The sequence below is a fragment of the Odontesthes bonariensis genome, chromosome 5 (assembly GCF_027942865.1).
Source record: "Odontesthes bonariensis isolate fOdoBon6 chromosome 5, fOdoBon6.hap1, whole genome shotgun sequence".
Taxonomy (NCBI): Eukaryota; Metazoa; Chordata; class Actinopteri; order Atheriniformes; family Atherinopsidae; genus Odontesthes; species Odontesthes bonariensis.
Window position 1 is genome coordinate 40,909,253 of NC_134510.1, and position 26,047 is coordinate 40,935,299.

At 43.0% G+C, this 26,047-nt stretch overlaps 2 protein-coding genes across 6 annotated transcripts in view; one reads left to right on the plus strand and one right to left on the minus strand.

Moving 5' to 3' along the window:
- Positions 1-4,758, minus strand: part of pik3r4 (phosphoinositide-3-kinase, regulatory subunit 4) — a 44,972-nt gene extending 40,214 nt beyond the window's left edge. Inside the window, exon 1 of the mRNA XM_075466384.1 lies at positions 4,455-4,758. The gene's annotated coding sequence lies outside the window, so the exon portion shown is untranslated. The remainder of the gene's footprint in view (positions 1-4,454) is intronic.
- Positions 4,759-6,539: 1,781 nt separating this feature from the next.
- atp2c1 (ATPase secretory pathway Ca2+ transporting 1) overlaps positions 6,540-26,047 on the plus strand; it is a 56,686-nt gene continuing 37,178 nt past the window's right edge. Inside the window, exons 1-3 of one of the 5 annotated variants that reach the window (XM_075466388.1) lie at positions 6,540-6,643; positions 23,004-23,108; positions 24,788-24,904. In XM_075466388.1, coding sequence (XP_075322503.1) covers positions 6,620-6,643; positions 23,004-23,108; positions 24,788-24,904 — 246 coding nt within the window. In that variant the 5' untranslated portion in view covers positions 6,540-6,619. The other 4 variants (XM_075466389.1, XM_075466390.1, XM_075466387.1 and 1 more) reach the window with 4 other exon arrangements.

Below are 26,047 nucleotides of genomic sequence, written 5' to 3' on the forward strand. Positions count from 1 at the left end.
ATCTGGTTCTGACCTGGTTCTGACCAGGATCTGGTTCTGACCTAGATCGAGTTCTGATCGAGTTCTGACCTGGTTCTGACCTGGTTCTGACCTGGTTCTGACCTGGTTCTGATCTGGTTTTGACCTGGTTTTGACCTGGTTTTGACCTGGTTCTGACCTGGATCTGGTTCTGACCTAGATCGAGTTCTGACCTGGTTCTGACCTGGTTCTGACCTGGTTCTGATCTGGTTCTGATCTGGTTTTGACCTGGTTTTGACCTGGTTCTGACCAGGATCTGGTTCTGACCTAGATCGAGTTCTGATCGAGTTCTGACCTGGTTCTGACCTGGTTCTGACCTGGTTCACAGTAAATCATGCTTTTACTGATGAAAAACATGAAAAAAAAATATGAAAATCACAAGTACATGAATTTCACATCAAACAAGTGTAACAAAAACTATCTATAAAAAAATGAATGGATGGATGAATGTATGTAGAATTCAGTCTCTACACTCACATCTCATCCCACTAGGCTAATACAGTACGTGACCAGTTGGGCCTAAAAAAACATTTTTTTGGTTCCTGTTTCCGACCGACCCTGTCAATTTACGTGCGACTCAAATTATTTTATGAGTTTGGGGAAGAAAAACAAAAAGAACACAAATACATTTTTTTTAAATGCAAACTATAATTCCGTTTTTGTACAGCACCTCTTCATCCTGTACAAGGATGAGCGCATGCTCTAGTGAAAACAACGACTTCACGTGAGATCTGAATGCAGACTGGGTCGGTAGCGCGTGTTATATGGCTGCGGGAGAAAGATGGATATATGCGTGGTCTCCATTGTTTGTCCATGCAATAGCGTGACAAACAAAATTGTAAGATTGGGTAGGAAATCTTTCAAAAAATGTCCTTGAAGAAGTTAAGCAGTGCACTTGTTCATTTGTGTCAGCAGCCGGTGTTCAGTCGATTTCTCCTACTTGTCAAGAATTACTACTTTGTGCATGCGCCGAGCCGATTTTCTAAGTTTCGTTTTCACGCCCATCATGTTTTGCTACCCTGCGTCTGATTATTTTCTCTTTTGGAAGACATGCAAAGTAATAAAACACTTATCGTATTAACAAGCAGTTAGCTTAGCATGCACAAATGGGGTGTCATTCACCATTTGAGTTTTGTATTTGGGACACTTCTGTCTTTGTTCTGCTCCATCATTGTCATGAATGCATTGAGAAGGGGGAGCATTATTTAACATTGGACTATCAAAATTCAAATTCAATTAAATTCAAAAATACTTTATTTATCCCAGAGGGAAATTAAATGTTGATGTAGCTCAATTAAATCAAGGAGTTATTATAGATGCTGATGGCTGTGGGCAGGAAAGATTTCCTGTAGCGGTCCGTTTTGCATCCAAACTGAAGAAGCCTTTGACTGAAGAGACTCTGTTTTCTGATAACAGTCTCATGGAGAAGATGTTCAGGGTTGTCCATAATTCTCTTGATTTTATGCAAAATCCTTCTTTGCATTATTGTCTCCAGAGGTTCCACAGTCGTCCCCAGAACAGAACCAGCCTTCCTTATCAGGTTGTTGAGTCTTTTTAGGTCCCTGGTTCTGATGCTGCTGCCCCAACAGATGACGCCAGAGGAAATGACGCTCTCAACAACAGACTTGTAGAAGATCTGCAACATCTTGCTGCAAACCTTGAAGGACCTTAGCTTCCTCAAGAAGTACAGTCTGCTCTGTCCTTTCTTGTAGATTGCTTCACTGTTGTGTCTCCAGTCCAGTCTGTTGTCCACATGAACACCAAGGTATTTATATTCCTCAACCACCTCCACTTCTTCTCCCATGATGGAAACAGGGTTTGATCTGACCCTGTTTCTCCTGAAATCTACAATCATCTCCTTTGTTTTGTTAACATTCAAGATGAAATGATTGTTCCCACACCATGCCACAAAGCGGTCCACCAGCTCTCTGTACTCAGCTTCTTGTCCATCTCTGATACACCCGACAACTGCAGAGTCATCTGAATATTTCTGTAGATGACAGGAGTCTGACTTGTACTGGAAGTCTGAAGTGTACAGAGTGAAAAGGAATGGTGAGAGTACAGTCCCCTGTGGTGCTCCTGTGCTGCTGATCACCTGGTTAGACACACAATTCTTCAGTCTGACAAACTGTGGTCTGTTTGTCAGGTAGTCATTAATCCAGGTGATTGTTGAGGCCTCCACCTGAGTCTTCTGGAGTTTCAGACGAAGCAGATCAGGCTGGATTGTGTTAAATGCACTGGAGAAATCAAAGAACATGATCCTCACAGTGCTGCCTGCTTTGTCCAGATGACAGTGGGTTTGTTGAAGCAGGTGTATGATAGCGTCTTCAACTCCAACTCCATGGCGATAAGCAAACTGCAGGGGGTCCTGATATGTGCTGGTTTGCTTACACAGGTGGGTCAACAGGAGTCTCTCCAGGACCTTCATGATGTGGGATGTCAGGGCAACAGGTCTGTAGTCATTGATGTCTGAAGGGTGAGTTTTCTTTGGTACCGGAACCAGACAGGATGTCTTCCACAACAGTGGTACCTTCTCTTGGGTGAATGTGTGTGTTACCCTGAATGTGCTACCCTCTTAAATAAATCAACACTTTTTATAATTACTCACATGAGAGACAAAAACACTAGGCTACTTCTGACGTTCTGTGGAGATACAGACCGCGGTTTGGTCAGATAGATTTGAATCAGATTAAAGGGTCACCCCAACACTGGGAGACCCTCAGAAAAACGATATGGGTTAAACATGGCTGGAATTATCCTATTATAGATAGATCTATGATAATGATCTAAAAATAACATTGATTATATGTTTCCTACTAATAGCAGGCAGTAATGTTGGACAACAGGGCGATGAGTCGCAGAACACCAGAGTGACACTTTAACTAAACTATTAGATTTATTTATGAAATATTGCTTGAGATGTCTTCAATGCCAATGGTCCAGGTTGTATTGACTACATATTTTGTTCATATAAAATGTGTGTGTGTGTAACATGCTGGGAGTATCCATTGCTGCTATAATAAAAACAAAATCTACCTATCCCTCGCTGCCACTGGAAAAAAAAAAAAAAAATAATAAAATAAAATAAATTCCCTACCTACCCATGGCATCATTTTTTTTTAGGCCTTAGTAAAATTATAGTTTTGTAGCCTACCTTCCTATTTCTCATTTCACAATGCCTTTGAGCATACTGTAACATTCTACCATACATTTATTTTCCATACTTTATTAAGACTTTCACACAAAATTCAAGACTTTTCAAGGTCTGGAAAACAGTGCTTCAAAATTCCATACTTATTAAGACTTCCAAGACTTGCGCAAGCACCCTGCTTTTACACTCTACAAGCTTTTTTTTTTGCAACACACTTGCAGTTACTTGTAGCATTTTTAGTATTGTCTTTGGTGTCCCAGCTGTTCTTTGTTGTTGCTGTTTATTTGCACTGAAAACTTCTTGAGAAACGTTATTTCATTGCACTGTGTACTGTGTATATGGCTGGAATGACAATAAACCCTCTTGAATCTTGAATCTTGAATTATCGGACTGCTGTAATTCTTTATTATCAGACTGCTGTAATTCTTTATTATCAGACTGCTGTAATTCTTTATTATCAGACTGCTGTGATTCTTTATTATCAGGCTGCTGTGATTCTTTATTATCAGGCTGCTGTTATTCTTTATTATCAGACTGCTGTAATTCTTTATTATCAGACTGCTGTGATTCTTTATTATCAGACTGCTGTGATTCTTTATTATCAGACTGCTGTAATTCTTTATTATCAGACTGCTGTAATTCTTTATTATCAGACTGCTGTGATTCTTTATTATCAGACTGCTGTAATTCTTTATTATCAGGCTGCTGTAATTCTTTATTATCAGGCTGCTGTAATTCTTTATTATCAGACTGCTGTGATTCTTTATTATCAGACTGCTGTGATTCTTTATTATCAGACTGCTGTGATTCTTTATTATCGGACTGCTGTAATTCTTTATTATCAGACTGCTGTGATTCTTTATTATTGGACTGCTGTAATTCTTTATTATCGGACTGCTGTTATTCTTTATTATCAGACTGCTGTAATTCTTTATTATCAGACTGCTGTGATTCTTTATTATCGGACTGCTGTAATTCTTTATTATCAGTCTGCTGTAATTCTTTATTATCAGACTGCTGTAATTCTTTATTATCGGACTGCTGTGATTCTTTATTATCAGACTGCTGTGATTCTTTATTATCAGACTGCTGTAATTCTTTATTATCAGACTGCTGTGATTCTTTATTATCAGACTGCTGTAATTCTTTATTAATTATTCTTAGAATTATTAATAATTCTTGTTGTTCAGGAAGCAGACCCCCCTCTCCACCTTTAAGATATTTAAGATCAGGCATAAAACTTTCCTTTCTGATAAATTTCACAGTTAGGGATGGAGATGTTTACCAGCTGCTGTTGGTCACGGGTCTGTTGTTGCTCCTTGGTGTCCGTTGGCTTCCTGTGACGCTGCTAACGGCTGCTTAACGGCTGCTAACGGCTGCTTAACGGCTGCTAACGGCTGCTTAACGGCTGCTAACGGCGTCAGACTTCGGCCTGATTTACCGTCTTCATGTGAGTGAGATGCAGCCGCCGTTCAGCCGTCCTCTTCCTCTAACCGGAACCGTGAGTTCTGAACAAACCAGGCAGCCTGAACCACTTAGCCGGCGAGCTAACCAGTTACCCGAGTCCAGCTGTTGTTATGAATCCAGGTCACAGCGGAAGTAGAATGAGATGTGTGGGTGTAGCGCCGCTGCTGGTCACCTTTGGTTACTGCAGAGATCGTCTATTAGATTGATGAGGCACTCCACAGTTAAAAACAGTAACGTGATCTACTGGAGACAGAATTTACACAGTGTGGAGGTAATAAATTAATAAATAAATACATTAAGGCAGTAATACTAAGAGGAACTGAAGAAAGAATGTGTAACTTGAACAATGTGGAAATATAAATAGAAAAAGATTTTAAAAATGGGAAAAATTTACGGAAGCCCAGAGCGGACGTGGTACGTATAAACTTTTTTTTGATGGTTTTCTCGATATAACGAGTTAATTTACCGATGGTTTTCAAAAAGTCTTTCTATGTGCAAAAATCTAATTTCAGAACATGTAGAAATAAGAATGAAAAGAAAGATAGATAGATAGATAGATAGATAGATAGATAGATAGATAGATAGATAGAGTCAGTCATCTTCTCTGCTTCACACGATCTTTGTTTGGAGCCAGAGGAACTTTCTGGCAGCCACGAGATCCGCCGACAAGCGAGCCAAAACCTGACCGGAAGACAAAGTATTATTCCAAAATAAAAGACTTCCTGCTACCTCTGGGTGGATATCTGTTCTTTATGGGTTTTTTTGAGCACAGGATTGAGACATTTCAGTCAACAGGAATTCAGGAGCTTTGTTTGTGAACCTGTACCTTTCATCATTCTGACACATCTTTAAGGAACTTTCGGACTGATACAAACAGAATGTTATCACGGTGCTTATAATGCAAGTGTTGTCAGGATATCTTGATAAACAACGCCCATGCTTATGTATAACCTGATTTCCTTTTTAAATGCCGTCACCAAACTACAGAACCCTGATATCCTGCCTACATTTATTTTCATTTGCGCTCACAATACAAGATTATTTTTAAAAACCATTCCTGGCACTTCAGGGGCTCTTTAAGATCAAATTTATCTTTTTTGTCTGTTCTGTCAAGATATTTAATGTCCTCCAACCTAAACTGTTGAAAACACAAGTTAATTTGATCTATTTAAATTTGAAAACACTTTTTAGATTTAGATTGTACTTTATTTATCCCACAACGGGGAAATTCACTTGTCACAGCAGCAACAACAGACATGAAACAAGAAATAAAAAAAAGATAATTTTAAAAAAGAGAGAGAAAAAGCAAGTACTAAAAAGTAAAGTGACCAAAAAGTAAAGTGACCTAGTATAAATAATATTGCACATTGTGAAGTTTTTGTGTGCTTTATTGTATCATCAAAATACACATTTAATTTTTGTAATTCACTTTTTTATTGCTTTTCAACAGTACAACAAAAGGAACAACATATACATGAAAAAAAGACAAAACAAAAAAAACAACCCATACACAAAACATTACTTAAAATAAACATATAGAATAGAATAGAACAGAAGTACTTTATTCATTACAGCTGGGAAATTACTTTGCAGTTGCAGCATACAGACAAGGTTATAAATAAAATTAAATAGAATATAAAAATGTTATAAAATGTAAAAATGCCGTAAACTATAAATGCAACTTAAAAGCAGTACTAGCAGATATTCAGTTCGGCATGTATATAAATATGTAGATATGTATATGTAAAACATTTATGGTCCATTTTGGTTCCTTAACTTTTTAAGTTGTTTTAATAGTAATTAAAAAAATATGACAGCTGTGATTTATCTTGTTAAACATGTATTAATATACATTTTAAAGTGTTTCCTGCTCGGCTTGGTTTTATTTTGAAACATTGACCGGAAGTGGCGCCGCAGTGAAGATAACATGGTGGACTCCGCTTCCGCACAGAGGAAAGGTTCCGCGGTGGGATTTCACGGAAGATGCTGAAGAAACGGGAGCTGTTGGTAAGTTTGACACATGAAGACTTTTTGTCTTAGGAAAGGAAGCCTGATTCCGGCACGGAACCGAGCCCTCAGCTCAGGAAACGAGCCCGTTTGTAGCGGCCAGAGCCCCGGCGGCAGGTGAACGGGTTGTTCGGTGAGTTTCCTCCCGGTGCGGAGCGCTGCTGGCGCCTGTTAGCCCGCTGCTGACGCCGGGGAGACGCTGACGGCTGTGAGCCCCTGGGGGGGGAACGACGACACTGCCGCTTGTTGACATGGCCTCAGGTGGTCCGTGGGCAGCGAGATGTGGTGTTTTTGCTTTTAATCTGGATGGTGAGCCTCTGCCGCCTCCGCTGTGTCCTTCTTCCGTCTCCACTGTTAGCTAGCCGGCGGCGGATGTAGCTCAGGAGCTAACAGCGGCTAACAGCGGTTAACAGCGGTTAAAGGGATGCTGCAGGTGGCGAGCTCAGCTATTTATGGAACAATAACGTGATGTGGAGCTCTTACAGAAACTCTAAGTTTGTTTTTTATTAACTATACTTTTTAAAGGTGCTGATCAGATATAATTTCTTTATATGTTCTGAGCAGCTTTAGTTCTGTAGATGTCCTTAAAGTGTGAGAGCTGTGGAGCCCTCTGACAGCTCGGTTATTAGCTTGAAGAACTCAGGATGGCTAGAAGCGTGGAAGCTGATCTCACTGATGTCCACGCAGACTGAGAGAGGCGTGAGATTTGAACCTCCAGAACTGCAAAGCCAGCATGTTTTCTGCTGTAAACGCCAGCCTGAAGCTGGTGGTGGCGTTCACGTCTCACGCCGATGACCAACCAGCAGAGGTGGGTGGAGCAGCCAAAAATTGTACTCAAGTAAAAGTAAAAAGTAGTCATCCAAATGATTACTTGAGTAAGAGTAAAAAAGTGCTCTGTGAAAAAACTACTCAAGTACTGAGTAACTGCTGAGTAACGTCTGATTTATTTGTTAACACAAGCATTCAATCAGACAGACAAAAATACTAAATAATCATCTTTAGGCAAATTTGAGTTCATCCCATTGATAAAATACATTAAAATGAATTAATTAATTACAAAATAGCTTAAATTAAAATAATCCAGGTAAATTCAAGAACTTCAATAAAAAATAAAAGAGACTTAGGAAATGTTTAAAACATATGTAACCCATATGTAACCTAAAAAACAAACATTCACCTATCCATGGGGGAAAAAACGAGTTTAGGAAACTTAGCGCTACATGTTTCCTCAAGTTAGATGTTGAGTTTCTGCTGAAATGTGCGTTTGTTTTGGTTGACACAGAAGACACATAATGTAGCTGCTGTTTCTCACTCTTTGTAAGGTAAACATGCTTTCAGTATGAGGCCTCGTCTGCGTCTTCATTTCCCACCGTTGGTTCTGACATTTTTCATCTGTTTCTTTCTTTGTTTGCTACGACTGCTAATGCTAAAGCTAACCCGTCCCGCCGCTGAGATCGAGTACGGTCACGTGACCAGACTGCACGGCTGCGTCTGATTGGTGGAACACAGTCAGGTGGTAGAGCCTTTAGCGGAAGTCTCTCTCTCTGTCAGAATAAAACATTCTGACACAACAGCTCTTCGTTGTAGAAACACCTGCAGGAATATATCTGGATATTAAATGCTGCATTAGTGGGTTTTATGTTGGCTTTGAACATCTGACTGCCAGAGTTCAGCAGGTGACTCTGGGTCACCTCCAGGTTTTTCATGGTGCCCACAGACGTGTGAAGGAGGCAGCTTCTGGAGAGTTTTCTGTTTTAAAGTCTCTTCTCTGAGCCCCACACTCAGTGGGGTCACATGGCACCGAAAGGATCGGATTATTGGCTAAATTACAATCAGACTGAGTTATTAAGTGCATGTAGACACCTTAATCTGACTAAGAACTGGATCAGATCGGATTCAGACCCCGAGATAACTGGGTTGAAAGTCACTCTAAACCTGCTTGTAGACGCTGAAGCACGTGGTGAATCAGACTTTGCGTTCTGCGCATGCTCCAGATGTTTTCCCGGGGTCGTGACCCGGAAGTCAAAGGAGACGATATTCCTGTTGTTGTCGCCGTCAGAAAGAAACAAACAACGCGATGGAGAATGCTCCGTTGGGCATCGAGTTTGTGCAACAAGCAGCTCATCACAGAGCAAATGTAGAGGGACGTAGCTTCATCTGGCTCTGCGTTCTCCATCTTTCTCCAATGCCTGAGTTTGTTGTTGTTGTTGGTGGTGAAGAGGTCAACAGGAAGTGGCTCTATTAGCAACAGCTGGAATGGGTACAGCGCCACCTATCATACCGGGGTATGACACGCTGTGTGCCTCTGATCTCATTCATTCACCTCCAGATATCCAAGGAGAATTACCCTTAATAACTCAGTCTGATTGTAATTTAGCCAATAATCTGATCCTTTCGGTGCCATGTGACCCCACTGAGTGGCTCTGAGGGTAAAGACCTGCTCCTCTGCTGCTCCTGGATTAAAACCAACATCATGAGACCAGAGATCATAAGATGGGACACTCGCTTATAACTAAGATCACGTTCATGGTGTCAGTATTCTGCTCCTGATTGTTTAACCCGATTACTCAGAGCAACACAGGTTTATTGTTCCTCCTCTAAAGGAAATGATGCTGAGCTTTAAGCAGGATGAAATGCAGTTCAGGAGTGTTTGTGATGGTGGAGGCTGGTTTCACCGGCATCGTTAGTGTGTTCAGTCGTGCCAAACGCATCGATTCAGCTCTAATGCAATGACCCCCCCCCCCTACTTTAATTACAAATGCAACAAAGGCCCAGCGAGCAGCAAAGATCAGGAGTTCATCTGGTTCACCTGGTCCTTATGTGCAGCCGGTCCCACCTGCAGGGATGGAGGTTTAAAGGATGCATTACAACCAGAGGCCTGGTTCTAAAGGGTTAGGGTTCTAAAGGGTTAGGGTTTAGGGTTCTAAAGGGTTAGGGTTCTAAAGGGTTAGGGTTTAGGGTTCTAAAGGGTTAGGGTTTAGGGTTTTAAAGGGTTAGGGTTTGGGGTTCTAAAGGGTTAGGGTTTAGGGTTCTAAAGGGTTAGGGTTTGGGGTTCTAAAGGGTTAGGGTTTAGGGTTTTAAAGGGTTAGGGTTTAGGGTTCTAAAGGGTTAGGGTTTAGGGTTCTAAAGGGTTAGGGTTTGGGGTTCTAAAGGGTTAGGGTTTAGGGTTTTAAAGGGTTAGGGTTTAGGGTTCTAAAGGGTTAGGGTTTGGGGTTCTAAAGGGTTAGGGTTTAGGGTTTTTAAAGGGTTAGGGTTTGGGGTTTTTAAAGGGTTAGGGTTTAGGGTTCTAAAGGGTTAGGGTTTAGGGTTTTTAAAGGGTTAGGGTTTAGGGTTCTAAAGGGTTAGGGTTTGGGGTTCTAAAGGTTTACGGTTTAGGGGTTTTAAAGGGTTAGGGTTTAGGGTTCTAAAGGGTTAGGGTTCTAAAGGGTTAGGGTTTAGGGTTTTAAAGGGTTATGGTTTAGGGTTTTAAAGGGTTAGGGTTTAGGGTTCTAAAGGGTTAGGGTTTTAAAAGGGTTAGGGTTCTAAAGGGTTAGGTATTAGGACTAGAGTTTAGGGTTTTAAAGGGTTAGGGTTTAGGGTTCTAAAGGTTTAGGGTTCTAAAGGGTTAGGTATTAGGAGTTTATAACTCAATGGCTCCCCTCCTACATGGGTTGGGGGGGGGGGTTTAAGACAAGAGTTATAAAATTATGGAGATTTATATTTGGGGCTTAATATTTTCTAGAGGGTTAGAGTTGGGATAAGTGTCAGGGCAAGGTTGTAATAAGGGGAAGTTGTGGTTGTATTTTGGGGTTTTGAAGAAAGTTTGCCCCACTCCTCAATGCAGAATTCTTTCAGCTGTGAGATGTTTGAGGGGCGTCTGGCATGTACAGCTCGTTTTAAATCACTCCACAGCATCTCAATTGGATTAAGATCTGGACTTTGACTTGGCCATTCCAGGACTCTCCACTTCTTAGTTTTTAGCCAGTCCTTGGTGGATTTACTGGTCTGTTTTGGGTCATTGTCATGTTGCAGGGTCCAGTTCCGCTTCAGCTTTAATGTTTTTACAGATGGTTTCCCTCAAGCACCCTCTGATACACAGCAGAATTCATGGTGGATTCTATGATGGTGAGCTGGCCAGGTCCCGCTGCAGCAAAGCATCCCCAAACCATGACACTTCCACCTCCATGCTTCACAGTTGGTATGAGGTTCTTTTCTTGGAATGCTGTATTTGGTTTACGCCAGACATGTCTTGTTTTCTGGTGTCCAAATAATTCAACTTTGGACTCATCTGTCCAAAGAACATTATTCCAGAAGTCCTGGTCTTTGTCTGCATTCTCTCTGGCAAACTACACAAGTTTAATTTTCATGGGAGGTGTGCAAGGAGGAAACCTTTGCTCTCTAAGAAAAACATTAAGGCCCATGGTGCTCACTCTTACTTCAACAGTCAGGGACACACCAAAGTAAATTTCTGAGGTTTAAATAGGGTAAGCCTCATTCAACATGCTGGGTAACGATGTTCTGATCATGTGCACCTGATATGATACACCTGTGTGTGATCTTAACTATTTTAAGTGGCCCAATATATAGGGGTGTCCTAATTTATTCCTCACCAGAAATTGCATTCTTTTTGAATTACATTTTACATAAAGTTGTAAAAAGGCGTTTCTTAATTTTTAATTGTTTAGTCATATTACTTGGATATCTCAGTACTGTTAAATTTAATATTTAATATCCACATGTCCAAATATGTTAAAGAATATACAGGTTTTCATAGGGTGTCCTACTTTTTTCACGACTGTAAATAAATAATATTTATTTATTTAAAAACACTGATGATAATTAAAATAATAAATAATATTTATTTTAAAATAATCATAAATAAATAATATTTATTTAACAATAATAATAAATAAAAAAGTAATCAAAATGTAGGTTACAGCTTGCACTCCCAACAACAAATTAAATAATTTTCATTATCTCATTCTCCCTCCCTCAACAGTTCCAGAAATATCCTCCAAATGCCATAAAATCCAGAAGCCCTCTTTCTAACAATATAAGTCAGTTTCTGAAAAGCCAAACTTGATGTTAAGTTATTTAACCAGTGGGTAAAAAAAACAACATTCTTCCAGCATAATGCAATAAACAAAGGTCAGCCATTTTCCTTTCCTTACAAGATAGAGAACAGTCCTCTGGATAAATGCCTAAAACACATACCTTAGGGGCATATAGGTGTACTTTAACTCTGAAAATGTTTGAATCTCTTCACATTTCCATAAACAGTGATATATAATGCACCCTGGTGATTGTTGCACTTATAACATAGATGAAGTATATTAGGATCAAATTCATTTCATTGTACAGTTTGCATTATCAAATTAAACTGTTTGAGTGTGTATTTTTAAACGTATTCCACTCCAAGCAAGCAGAACATCTCGAATTAGCGGACAGTGGAAGGAATCCCTTAAGCCTCAGTAAGTAGGTTATCAGTCAAAGCCGAGTCCCAGGAGCCATTAGCCGCGGTGCTTCCTCCCTGAAGGCTGGTGTCTTTCTCTCAGAGCCCGAGGCTCGTCTTGTAGAAAGAGACTGAAGGCTGTGGTTGGCCTGCAGAGTAAACATGGCTACGCCTCTGACTGAGCCGTGCAGGCAGGGGCGTGTTTGTTGGCTCTGCCAGGATGAGTTTACTCGGTTTAAAGAGCGGTGGAACGCTCAGACATGTTTTCCCGGTTCCTTCCAGCCAGCCTGTCTGATGCCACCATGCTGGATTTCTGTAGGTCGTCTCTGGGGTTGCTGAATAAGAAAGAATCTCTGTCGATAAGTCGGGATTCAAAGCTCCAGCAGCAGCAGGTGAGTGGAGTTGAACTTGTTTTTTACTCAGATACATCTTCCCTGAACCTTACGGCCCGGCAGGAAATCCCTCGTTGGCTGTTAGAGAACAGATGGATCTGAAGAAGTTTGGTACTGAGGAGGGGGAAGAATGTCCTGTTGGAGTTTGAGCTGTAAAGAGGATGCGATGAAGGCAGTTTGACTCAGAAATATCTGACTTCATTTGTTTTTTTTCCATCTGCTTGGTTGGTTTTTACATGTTGGACAAACAGTCAAATGAGTCTGTTTTAACACGACTCGAAATATGACACGACTCGGCTTGGATACAGAAATATGACACGACTCGGCTTGGATACAGAAATATGACACGACTCGGCTTGGATACAGAAATATGACACGACTCGGCTTGGATACAGAAATATGACACGACTCGGCTGCTACTTCACGCTCTGATACAGAAATATGACACGACTCGGCTGCTTCTTTACGCTCAGATACAGAAATATGACACGACTCGGCTGCTTCTTTACGCTCTGATATAGAAATATTACACGACTCGGCTGCTTCTTTACGCTCTGATACAGAAATATGACACGACTCGGCTGCTTCTTTACGCTCTGATACAGAAACAGAAATATGACACGACTCGGCTGCTTCTTTACGCTCGGAAACAGAAATATGACACGACTCGGCTGCTACTTCACGCTCAGATACAGAAATATGACACGACTCGGCTGCTTCTTTACGCTCAGATACAGAAATATGACACGACTCGGCTGCTTCTTTACGCTCTGATACAGAAATATGACACGACTCGTCTGCTTCTTTACGCTCTGATACAGAAATATGACACGACTCGGCTGCTTCTTTACGCTCTGATACAGAAATATGACACGACTCGGCTGCTTCTTTACGCTCAGATACAGAAATATGACACGACTCGGCTGCTTCTTTACGCTCTGATACAGAAATATGACACGACTCGGCTGCTTCTTTACGCTCAGATACAGAAATATGACACGACTCGGCTGCTTCTTTACGCTCGGAAACAGAAATATGACACGACTCGGCTGCTTCTTTACGCTCAGATACAGAAATATGACACGACTCGGCTGCTTCTTTACGCTCGGAAACAGAAATATGACACGACTCGGCTGCTTCTTTACGCTCTGATATAGAAATATGACACGACTCGGCTGCTTCTTTACGCTCGGAAACAGAAATATGACACGACTCGGCTGCTTCTTTACGCTCTGATACAGAAATATGACACGACTCGGCTGCTTCTTTACGCTCGGAAACAGAAATATGACACTACTCGGCTGCTTCTTTACGCTCTGATACAGAAACAGAAATATGACACGACTCGGCTGCTTCTTTACGCTCTGATACAGAAATATGACACGACTCGGCTGCTTCTTTACGCTCGGAAACAGAAATATGACACGACTCGGCTGCTTCTTTACGCTCTGATATAGAAATATGACACGACTCGGCTGCTTCTTTACGCTCTGATACAGAAATATGACACGACTCGGCTGCTTCTTTACGCTCGGAAACAGAAATATGACACGACTCGGCTGCTTCTTTACGCTCTGATACAGAAATATGACACGACTCGGCTGCTTCTTTACGCTCTGATACAGAAATATGACACGACTCGGCTGCTTCTTTACGCTCGGAAACAGAAATATGACACGACTCGGCTGCTTCTTTACGCTCTGATACAGAAATATGACACGACTCGGCTGCTTCTTTACGCTCTGATACAGAAATATGACACGACTCGGCTGCTTCTTTACGCTCTGAAACAGAAATATGACACGACTCGGCTGCTTCTTTACGCTCTGAAACAGAAATATGACACGACTCGGCTGCTTCTTTACGCTCTGATACAGAAATATGACACGACTCGGCTGCTTCTTTACGCTCTGATACAGAAATATGACACGACTCGGCTGCTTCTTTACGCTCTGATACAGAAATATGACACGACTCGGCTGCTTCTTTACGCTCTGATACAGAAATATGACACGACTCGGCTGCTTCTTTACGCTCGGAAACAGAAATATGACACGACTCGGCTGCTTCTTTACGCTCTGATATAGAAATATGACACGACTCGGCTGCTTCTTTACGCTCTGATACAGAAATATGACACGACTCGGCTGCTTCTTTACGCTCGGAAACAGAAATATGACACGACTCGGCTGCTTCTTTACGCTCTGATACAGAAATATGACACGACTCGGCTGCTTCTTTACGCTCTGATACAGAAATATGACACGACTCGGCTGCTTCTTTACGCTCGGAAACAGAAATATGACACGACTCGGCTGCTTCTTTACGCTCTGATACAGAAATATGACACGACTCGGCTGCTTCTTTACGCTCTGATACAGAAATATGACACGACTCGGCTGCTTCTTTACGCTCGGAAACAGAAATATGACACGACTCGGCTGCTTCTTTACGCTCTGATATAGAAATATGACACGACTCGGCTGCTTCTTTACGCTCTGATACAGAAATATGACACGACTCGGCTGCTTCTTTACGCTCGGAAACAGAAATATGACACGACTCGGCTGCTTCTTTACGCTCTGATACAGAAATATGACACGACTCGGCTGCTTCTTTACGCTCTGATACAGAAATATGACACGACTCGGCTGCTTCTTTACGCTCGGAAACAGAAATATGACACGACTCGGCTGCTTCTTTACGCTCTGATACAGAAATATGACACGACTCGGCTGCTTCTTTACGCTCTGATACAGAAATATGACACGACTCGGCTGCTTCTTTACGCTCGGAAACAGAAATATGACACGACTCGGCTGCTTCTTTACGCTCGGAAACAGAAATATGACACGACTCGGCTGCTTCTTTACGCTCAGAAACAGAAATATGACACGACTCGGCTGCTTCTTTACGCTCTGAAACAGAAATATGACACGACTCGGCTGCTTCTTTACGCTCTGATACAGAAATATGACACGACTCGGCTGCTTCTTTACGCTCTGATACAGAAATATGACACGACTCGGCTGCTTCTTTACGCTCAGATACAGAAATATGACACGACTCGGCTGCTTCTTTACGCTCGGAAACAGAAATATGACACGACTCGGCTGCTTCTTTACGCTCTGATATAGAAATATGACACGACTCGGCTGCTTCTTTACGCTCGGAAACAGAAATATGACACGACTCGGCTGCTTCTTTACGCTCTGATACAGAAATATGACACGACTCGGCTGCTTCTTTACGCTCGGAAACAGAAATATGACACTACTCGGCTGCTTCTTTACGCTCTGATACAGAAACAGAAATATGACACGACTCGGCTGCTTCTTTACGCTCGGAAACAGAAATATGACACGACTCGGCTGCTTCTTTACGCTCTGAAACAGAAATATGACACGACTCGGCTGCTTCTTTACGCTCGGAAACAGAAATATGACACTACTCGGCTGCTTCTTTACGCTCTGATACAGAAACAGAAATATGACACGACTCGGCTGCTTCTTTACGCTCTGATATAGAAATATGACACGACTCGGCTGCTTCTTTACGCTCTGATACAGAAATATGACACGACTCGGCTGCTTCTTTACGCTCAGATACAGAAATATGACACGACTCGGCTGCTTCTTTACGCTCGGAAACAGAAATATGACACGACTCGGCTGCTTCTTTACGCTCAGAAACAGAAATATGACACGACTCGGCTGCTTCTTTACGCTCTGATACAGAAATATGACACGACTCGGCTGCTTCTTTACGCTCTGATACAGAAATATGACACGACTCGGCTGCTTCTTTACGCTCTGATACAGAAATATGACACGACTCGGCTGCTTCTTTACGCTCAGATACAGAAATATGACACGACTCGGCTGCTTCTTTACGCTCGGAAACAGAAATATGACACGACTCGGCTGCTTCTTTACGCTCAGAAACAGAAATATGACACGACTCGGCTGCTTCTTTACGCTCAGAAACAGAAATATGACACGACTCGGCTGCTTCTTTACGCTCTGATACAGAAATATGACACGACTCGGCTGCTTCTTTACGCTCTGATACAGAAATATGACACGACTCGGCTGCTTCTTTACGCTCTGATACAGAAATATGACACGACTCGGCTGCTTCTTTACGCTCAGATACAGAAATATGACACGACTCGGCTGCTTCTTTACGCTCGGAAACAGAAATATGACACGACTCGGCTGCTTCTTTACGCTCTGATACAGAAATATGACACGACTCGGCTGCTTCTTTACGCTCGGAAACAGAAATATGACACTACTCGGCTGCTTCTTTACGCTCTGATACAGAAACAGAAATATGACACGACTCGGCTGCTTCTTTACGCTCTGATATAGAAATATGACACGACTCGGCTGCTTCTTTACGCTCTGATACAGAAATATGACACGACTCGGCTGCTTCTTTACGCTCAGATACAGAAATATGACACGACTCGGCTGCTTCTTTACGCTCAGATACAGAAATATGACACGACTCGGCTGCTTCTTTACGCTCTGAAACAGAAATATGACACGACTCGGCTGCTTCTTTACGCTCAGAAACAGAAATATGACACGACTCGGCTGCTTCTTTACGCTCGGAAACAGAAATATGACACGACTCGGCTGCTTCTTTACGCTCGGAAACAGAAATATGACACGACTCGGCTGCTTCTTTACGCTCAGAAACAGAAATATGACACGACTCGGCTGCTTCTTTACGCTCTGATATAGAAATATGACACGACTCGGCTGCTTCTTTACGCTCAGAAACAGAAATATGACACGACTCGGCTGCTTCTTTACGCTCTGATACAGAAATATTACACGACTCGGCTGCTTCTTTACGCTCAGATACAGAAATATGACACGACTCGGCTGCTTCTTTACGCTCTGATACAGAAACAGAAATATGACACGACTCGGCTGCTTCTTTACGCTCGGAAACAGAAATATGACACGACTCGGCTGCTTCTTTACACTCAGAAACAGAAATATGACACGACTCGGCTGCTTCTTTACGCTCAGAAACAGAAATATGACACGACTCGGCTGCTTCTTTACGCTCTGATATAGAAATATGACACGACTCGGCTGCTTCTTTACGCTCAGAAACAGAAATATGACACGACTCGGCTGCTTCTTTACGCTCTGATACAGAAATATGACACGACTCGGCTGCTTCTTTACGCTCAGATACAGAAATATGACACGACTCGGCTGCTTCTTTACGCTCGGAAACAGAAATATGACACGACTCGGCTGCTTCTTTACGCTCTGATACAGAAATATGACACGACTCGGCTGCTTCTTTACGCTCTGATACAGAAATATGACACGACTCGGCTGCTTCTTTACGCTCTGATACAGAAATATGACACGACTCGGCTGCTTCTTTACGCTCAGATACAGAAATATGACACGACTCGGCTGCTTCTTTACGCTCTGATACAGAAATATGACACGACTCGGCTGCTTCTTTACGCTGGGAAACAGAAATATGACACGACTCGGCTGCTTCTTTACGCTCTGATACAGAAATATGACACGACTCGGCTGCTTCTTTACGCTCAGATACAGAAATATGACACGACTCGGCTGCTTCTTTACGCTCGGAAACAGAAATATGACACGACTCGGCTGCTTCTTTACGCTCGGAAACAGAAATATGACACGACTCGGCTGCTTCTTTACGCTCTGATACAGAAATATGACACGACTCGGCTGCTTCTTTACGCTCTGATACAGAAACAGAAATATGACACGACTCGGCTGCTTCTTTACGCTCTGATACAGAAATATGACACGACTCGGCTGCTTCTTTACGCTCTGATACAGAAATATGACACGACTCGGCTGCTTCTTTACGCTCTGATACAGAAATATGACACGACTCGGCTGCTTCTTTACGCTCAGATACAGAAATATGACACGACTCGGCTGCTTCTTTACGCTCGGAAACAGAAATATGACACGACTCGGCTGCTTCTTTACGCTCCGATACAGAAATATGACACGACTCGGCTGCTTCTTTACGCTCGGAAACAGAAATATGACACGACTCGGCTGCTTCTTTACGCTCTGATACAGAAATATGACACGACTCGGCTGCTTCTTTACGCTCTGATACAGAAATATGACACGACTCGGCTGCTTCTTTACGCTCAGATACAGAAATATGACACGACTCGGCTGCTTCTTTACGCTCGGAAACAGAAATATGACACGACTCGGCTGCTTCTTTACGCTCTGATACAGAAATATGACACGACTCGGCTGCTTCTTTACGCTCAGATACAGAAATATGACACGACTCGGCTGCTTCTTTACGCTCGGAAACAGAAATATGACACGACTCGGCTGCTTCTTTACGCTCTGATACAGAAATATGACACGACTCGGCTGCTTCTTTACGCTCTGATACAGAAACAGAAATATGACACGACTCGGCTGCTTCTTTACGCTCTGATACAGAAACAGAAATATGACACGACTCGGCTGCTTCTTTACGCTCAGAAACAGAAATATGACACGACTCGGCTGCTTCTTTACGCTCTGATATAGAAATATGACACAACTCGGCTGCTTCTTTACGCTCGGATACAGAAACAGAAATATGACACGACTCGGCTGCTTCTTTACGCTCTGATACAGAAATATGACACGACTCGGCTGCTTCTTTACGCTCGGAAACAGAAATATGACACGACTCGGATGCTTCTTTACGCTCGGAAACAGAAATATGACACGACTCGGCTGCTTCTTTACGCTCGGAAACAGAAATATGACACGACTCGGCTGCTTTATTACGCTCAGATACAGAAAGAAATGCAAAAATAAAAAAATAGAATCAAATTTTTTTTAAACATCATTATAAAAAATTGTCATTTTTTTTAATCAGTATTATAAAATGCAATTTATAATAATGTATCTAATCGAAATGTTATTTGCCATGCTTGTCTTTCTGATTGGCTGCCAGTCAAAACATGGTAGACCTGGTTGTTTGCGCCTGTTCTCAAGCTGCTCTGCTCCTCAAGCTAGATCTGAGTGTTGATAGACTCAGATCTGACTTTCAGCAGCCACATCAAAGCTGTCACCAATGCAGCTTTTTACCATCTCAGAAACATCAACAGAATTAAAGGTTTCCAGGAGAAACTCCTCCATGCATTCATCTCCAGCAGACTCCATCACTGTAACGCTCTTTTAACTGGACTTCCCACAAAGAGCATTAAACATCTGCAGCTCATCCAGAACGCTGCTGCTGGAGTTTTAACCCGGACTAAGAGATCTGAACACATCACAGCAGCTTTAAAATCTTTACTCTGGCTTCCAGTCAGTCACAGAATAGATTTTAAAAGCCTGCTGATGGTTTACAATCTGTGATCTGTTCAGAGAATATAAAGCCAGCAGAGCTCTTAGATCCAAGGACTCAGGCCAGCTGGTCCAGTCCAGAGTCCAGACTAAACATGGAGAAGCAGCATTTAGCTGTTATGCTGCAAACAAGTGGAACAAACTGCCAGTGGAGATTAAACTTTCACCAAATGGAGACATTTTTAAATCCAGGTTAAAAACATTTCTGTTCTCATGTGTCTATGCATGAAATCTGCACGATATCTTTGAACTTATCTAGACTGTTGCCTGTTTTTAAATTCATTTAAATGATTTTATTTGTTTCTTTTTATATTATTTTATGTATTTTTAATGCTTCTTGCACTCTCTGCTGCGATGCTTTTATTTTATGTAAAGCACTTTGAATTGTTTGTACATGAAATGTGCTATATAAATAAATTTGATTTAATTTCATTTGATGTAGGTAGCTTAGCCAAAATGGACAGATTTTTGACTTGGAAGAGACCAAAAGAACTGGCTGACTAAAATCAGAAAGTACGAGGCAGCATACATTAAGTTTGGCTTTACAGCGTCCTCTCTCTGGAGACCCTCTCAAATGAGTGTTCAAAACCTTCAAAACTTCAGCGTCACTTGATACAAAAACATCCGTCAGAGTCAGAAAAAACGGTCGACTTCTTCAGACGTAAAGAAGAGCATTTAGTCAGGCTGCATTCACACAGCGAGCTGCTGTCCGCGAGGAAAAGAAAGAAAATACCTTCTAAAAGTTGATGTTTCTTTACAAATTTTGTAGCATTGTCTGTGGTTTGCAAAGGAGCCAGAAGCTGATACTGTTTGGGGGGCCTCGGCATGGAAAAGTTTGGGAACCCCTGATCTAACTAACCGGGTTAGTGTGTTCTGGTCTCATTGGGGGAAATCTTCTCTTCTTGGGAGCGTCGGGTCCAACTTCCAAACATTTGGGCCTCAGCTTTCTGTCGGTCAGACTCGGCCCGCGTAAACATTGAGAGGAGATGAGAAATACCAGCAATCATTCTCACACGGCTGGGCCGATGTTCCAGCGTTACGGGCCGATGTGTGGCTGCTCTGTGGAGGATAAAAGCAGCATATTCGGTTCTGTGCGTCAGGAGGAGTTCAAAGGTTCTGCCCAGCAGAACCAATATGTGGTGGGTGTCTCTGAGCTCCACCTTCCAGGGTTCTGGAGATGCTTCCAGGGTTCTGGAGATGCTTCCAGGGTTCTGGAGATGCTCCCAGGGTTCTGGAGATGCTTCCAGGGTTCCAGCGTCTGACGGTGTTGTCCTGACGATTTGTCCCGCAGCGTCTGACGGTGTTGTCCTGACGATTTGTCCCGCAGCGTCTGACGGAGTTGTCTGACGGAGTTGTCCCGCAGCGTCTGACGGTGTTGTCTGGCGGTGTTGTCCTGATGGTGTTGTCTGGCGGTGTTGTCTGACGGAGTTGTCTGACGGTGTTGTCCTGACGATTTGTCCCGCAGCGTCTGACGGAGTTGTCTGACGGAGTTGTCCCGCAGCGTCTGATGGTGTTGTCCTGACGGTGTTGTCTGGCGGTGTTGTCTGACGGAGTTGTCTGACGGAGTTGTCCCGCAGCGTCTGACGGTGTTGTCTGACGGTGTTGTCCTGACGGTGTTGTCCTGACAGTGTTGTCCTGACAGTGTTGTCTGGCGGTGTTGTCCTGACGGTGTTGTCCTGACGGTGTTGTCCTGACAGTGTTGTCCTGACAGTGTTGTCCTGACAGTGTTGTCTGGCGGTCTTGTCCTGACAGTGTTGTCTGGCGGTGTTGTCTGGCGGTCTTGTCCTGAAGGTGTTGTCTGGCGGTGTTGTCTGGCGGTCTTGTCCTGACAGTGTTGTCTGGCGGTGTTGTCTGACGGTGTTGTCCTGACGGTGTTGTCCTGACAGTGTTGTCTGGCGGTGTTGTCTGGCGGTCTTGTCCTGACGGTGTTGTCCTGACGGTGTTGTCCTGACAGTGTTGTCTGGCGGTCTTGTCTGGCGGTGTTGTCTGGCGGTCTTGTCCTGACGGTGTTGTCCTGACGGTGTTGTCTGGCGGTGTTGTCTGACGGAGTTGTCTGACGGAGTTGTCCCGCAGCGTCTGACGGTGTTGTCTGACGGTGTTGTCCTGACGGTGTTGTCCTGACAGTGTTGTCCTGACAGTGTTGTCTGGCGGTGTTGTCCTGACGGTGTTGTCCTGACGGTGTTGTCCTGACAGTGTTGTCCTGACAGTGTTGTCCTGACAGTGTTGTCTGGCGGTCTTGTCCTGACAGTGTTGTCTGGCGGTGTTGTCTGGCGGTCTTGTCCTGAAGGTGTTGTCTGGCGGTGTTGTCTGGCGGTCTTGTCCTGACAGTGTTGTCTGGCGGTGTTGTCTGACGGTGTTGTCCTGACGGTGTTGTCCTGACAGTGTTGTCTGGCGGTGTTGTCTGGCGGTCTTGTCCTGACGGTGTTGTCCTGACGGTGTTGTCCTGACAGTGTTGTCTGGCGGTCTTGTCTGGCGGTGTTGTCTGGCGGTCTTGTCCTGACGGTGTTGTCCTGACAGTGTTGTCTGGCGGTGTTGTCTGGCGGTCTTGTCCTGACGGTGTTGTCCTGACGGTGTTGTCCTGACAGTGTTGTCTGGCGGTCTTGTCTGGCGGTGTTGTCTGGCGGTCTTGTCCTGACAGTGTTGTCTGGTGGTGTTGTCCTGACGGTCTTGTCCTGACAGTGTTGTCTGGCGGTGTTGTCTGGCGGTCTTGTCCTGACAGTGTTGTCTGGCGGTGTTGTCTGGCGGTCTTGTCCTGACAGTGTTGTCCTGATGGTGTTGTCTGATGGTGTTGTCCTGACGGTGTTGTCCTGACGGTGTTGTTCCACAGCGTCTGACGGTGTTGTCCTGATGGTGTTGTCCTGACGGTGTTGTCCTGGCGGTGTTGTCCTGACGGTGTTGTCTGGCGGTGTTGTCCTGACAGTGTTGTCCTGATGGTGTTGTCCTGATGGTGTTGTCCTGACGGTGTTGTCTGGCGGTGTTGTCCTGACGGTGTTGTCCTGATGGTGTTGTCCTGATGGTGTTGTCCTGACGGTGTTGTCTGACGGTGTTGTTCCACAGCGTCTGATGGTGTTGTCCTGATGGTGTTGTCCTGTCCTTCTCCACCTGCTGATGTTTCCTGTGAAGCTAAAGTTTTCCTTCCTGTGTTGCAGCTTTCCGAGAGCCGACCCTCCAGTGAAGATGAGACCATGGTCCCAGTACTGACCTCCAGAAAAGCCAGTGAACTCCCGGTTAATGAAGTAGCGTGTGTCCTGCAGGTAAGGACGTTAATGTGCGCATCCTCTGCATCCTGCAGCCGAGTTACTACAACCTCTGTCCCATAGAATAATAAGTTAACAGATAACTTATTAACTTATTACTTATTAACAGATAACTCTGTATCTATTGATTAGGTAACAAAACAAGCTCTTAACGTTTCCACATCTGATCATCTGTTTATGGAAGAGTCGGTCAGTCTTTCCTCAGAATTAGAGCCGCCGATGCACTGCGTTGGTTCCACTTCATTAAACATCGTTTAGCTTCATCGTTTAACTTAATTTAACTTCATCGTTTAGCTTCATCGTTTAGTTTCATCGTTTAGTTTCATCGTTTAACTTCATTGTTTAGCTTCATCGTTTAGCTTCATCGTTTAGCTTCATCGTTTAACTTCATCGTTTAGCTTCATCGTTAAGCTTCATCGTTTAACATCATCGTTTAACTTCATCGTTTAGCTTCATCGTTTAGCTTCATCGTTTAACTTCATCGTTTAACTTCATCGTTTAGCTTCATCGTTTAACTTTATCGTTTAACTTAATCGTTTAACTTTATCGTTTAACTTAATCGTTTAGCTTCATCGTTTAACTTCATCGTTTAACTTAATTTAACTTCATCGTTAAGCTTCATCGTTTAACATCATCGTTTAACTTCATCGTTTAACTTCATCGTTTAACTTCATCGTTTAGCTTCATCGTTTAACTTCATCGTTTAACTTCATCGTTTAGCTTCATCGTTTAACTTTATCGTTTAACTTTATCGTTTAACTTAATCGTTTAACTTCATCGTTTAACTTCATCGTTTAACTTCATCGTTTAGCTTCATCGTTTAGCTTCATCGTTAAGCTTCATCGTTTAACATCATCGTTTAACTTCATCGTTTAACTTCATCGTTTAACTTCATCGTTTAGCTTCATCGTTTAACTTCATCGTTTAGCTTCATCGTTTAACTTTATCGTTTAACTTTATCGTTTAACTTTATCGTTTAACTTAATCGTTTAACTTCATCGTTTAACTTAATTTAACTTCATCGTTTAGCTTCATCGTTTAACTTAATTTAACTTCATCGTTTAGCTTCATCGTTTAGCTTCATCGTTTAACTTCATCGTTTAACTTCATCGTTTAGCTTCATCGTTTAGCTTCATCGTTAAGCTTCATCGTTTAACATCATCGTTTAACTTCATCGTTTAACTTCATCGTTTAACTTCATCGTTTAGCTTCATCGTTTAACTTCATCGTTTAGCTTCATCGTTTAACTTTATCGTTTAACTTTATCGTTTAACTTAATTTAACTTCATCGTTTAGCTTCATCGTTTAACTTAATTTAACTTCATCGTTTAGCTTCATCGTTTAGCTTCATCGTTTAACTTCATCGTTTAGCTTCATCGTTTAACTTCATCGTATAACTTCATCGTTTAGCTTCATCGTTTAGCTTCATCGTTTAACTTCATCGTTTAGCTTCATCATTTAACTTCATCGTTTAGCTTCATCATTTAACTTCATCGTTTAGCTTCATCGTTTAGCTTCATCATTTAACTTCATCGTTTAGCTTCATCATTTAACTTCATTGCTGATTTAGCTGTTTGTTTAGCTTCTTCCTCTGGTATTGATTTGGAAAATAAAACGTTGTTGATGACCTAAATGAAGTGAATCAGAAGTTAAATGTTGAACTTCGGTGCTCTCAGGCTGACCTGCAGTCGGGTTTGACCAGCGAGGAGGTGAGTCGGCGGCGGGCGTACCACGGCTGGAACGAGTTCGACATCAGCGAAGAGGAGCCGCTATGGAGGAAATACATCTCCCAGGTAACAAAAGAAGCAGTTTCACAGTCAGCTGACCTTCGCATTCATCAGCTGACCTTCACATTCATCAGCTGACCTTCACATTCATCAGCTGACCTTCACATCCATCAGCTGACCTTCACATGCATCAGCTGACCTTCACATCCATCAGCTGACCTTCGCATTCATCAGCTGACCTTTGCATTCATCAGCTGACCTTTGCATTCATCAGCTGACCTTTGCATCCATCAGCTGACCTTTGCATTCATCAGCTGACCTTTGCATCCATCAGCTGACCTTTGCATCCATCAGCTGACCTTCGCATCCATCAGCTGACCTTTGCATTCATCAGCTGACCTTCGCATCCATCAGCTGACCTTTGCATTCATCAGCTGACCTTTGCATCCATCAGCTGACCTTTGCATTCATCAGCTGACCTTTGCATCCATCAGCTGACCTTTGCATCCATCAGCTGACCTTTGCATTCATCAGCTGACCTTTGCATCCATCAGCTGACCTTTGCATCCATCAGCTGACCTTCGCATCCATCAGCTGACCTTCGCATCCATCAGCTGACCTTTGCATTCATCAGCTGACCTTTGCATTCATCAGCTGACCTTCGCATTCATCAGCTGACCTTTGCATTCATCAGCTGACCTTCGCATCCATCAGCTGACCTTCGCATTCATCAGCTGACCTTTGCATTCATCAGCTGACCTTTGCATTCATCAGCTGACCTTCGCATCCATCAGCTGACCTTCGCATTCATCAGCTGGCCTTTGCATTCATCAGCTGACCTTCACATCCATCAGCTGACCTTCACATCCATCAGCTGACCTTCGCATTCATCAGCTGACCTTCACATCCATCAGCTGGCCTTTGCATTCATCAGCTGACCTTCACATCCATCAGCTGACCTTCACATCCATCAGCTGACCTTTGCATTCATCAGCTGACCTTTGCATTCATCAGCTGACCTTCGCATTCATCAGCTGACCTTCACATCCATCAGCTGACCTTTGCATTCATCAGCTGACCTTTGCATTCATCAGCTGACCTTCGCATTCATCAGCTGACCTTCACATCCATCAGCTGGCCTTTGCATCCATCAGCTGACCTTTGCATTCATCAGCTGACCTTTGCATTCATCAGCTGACCTTCACATCC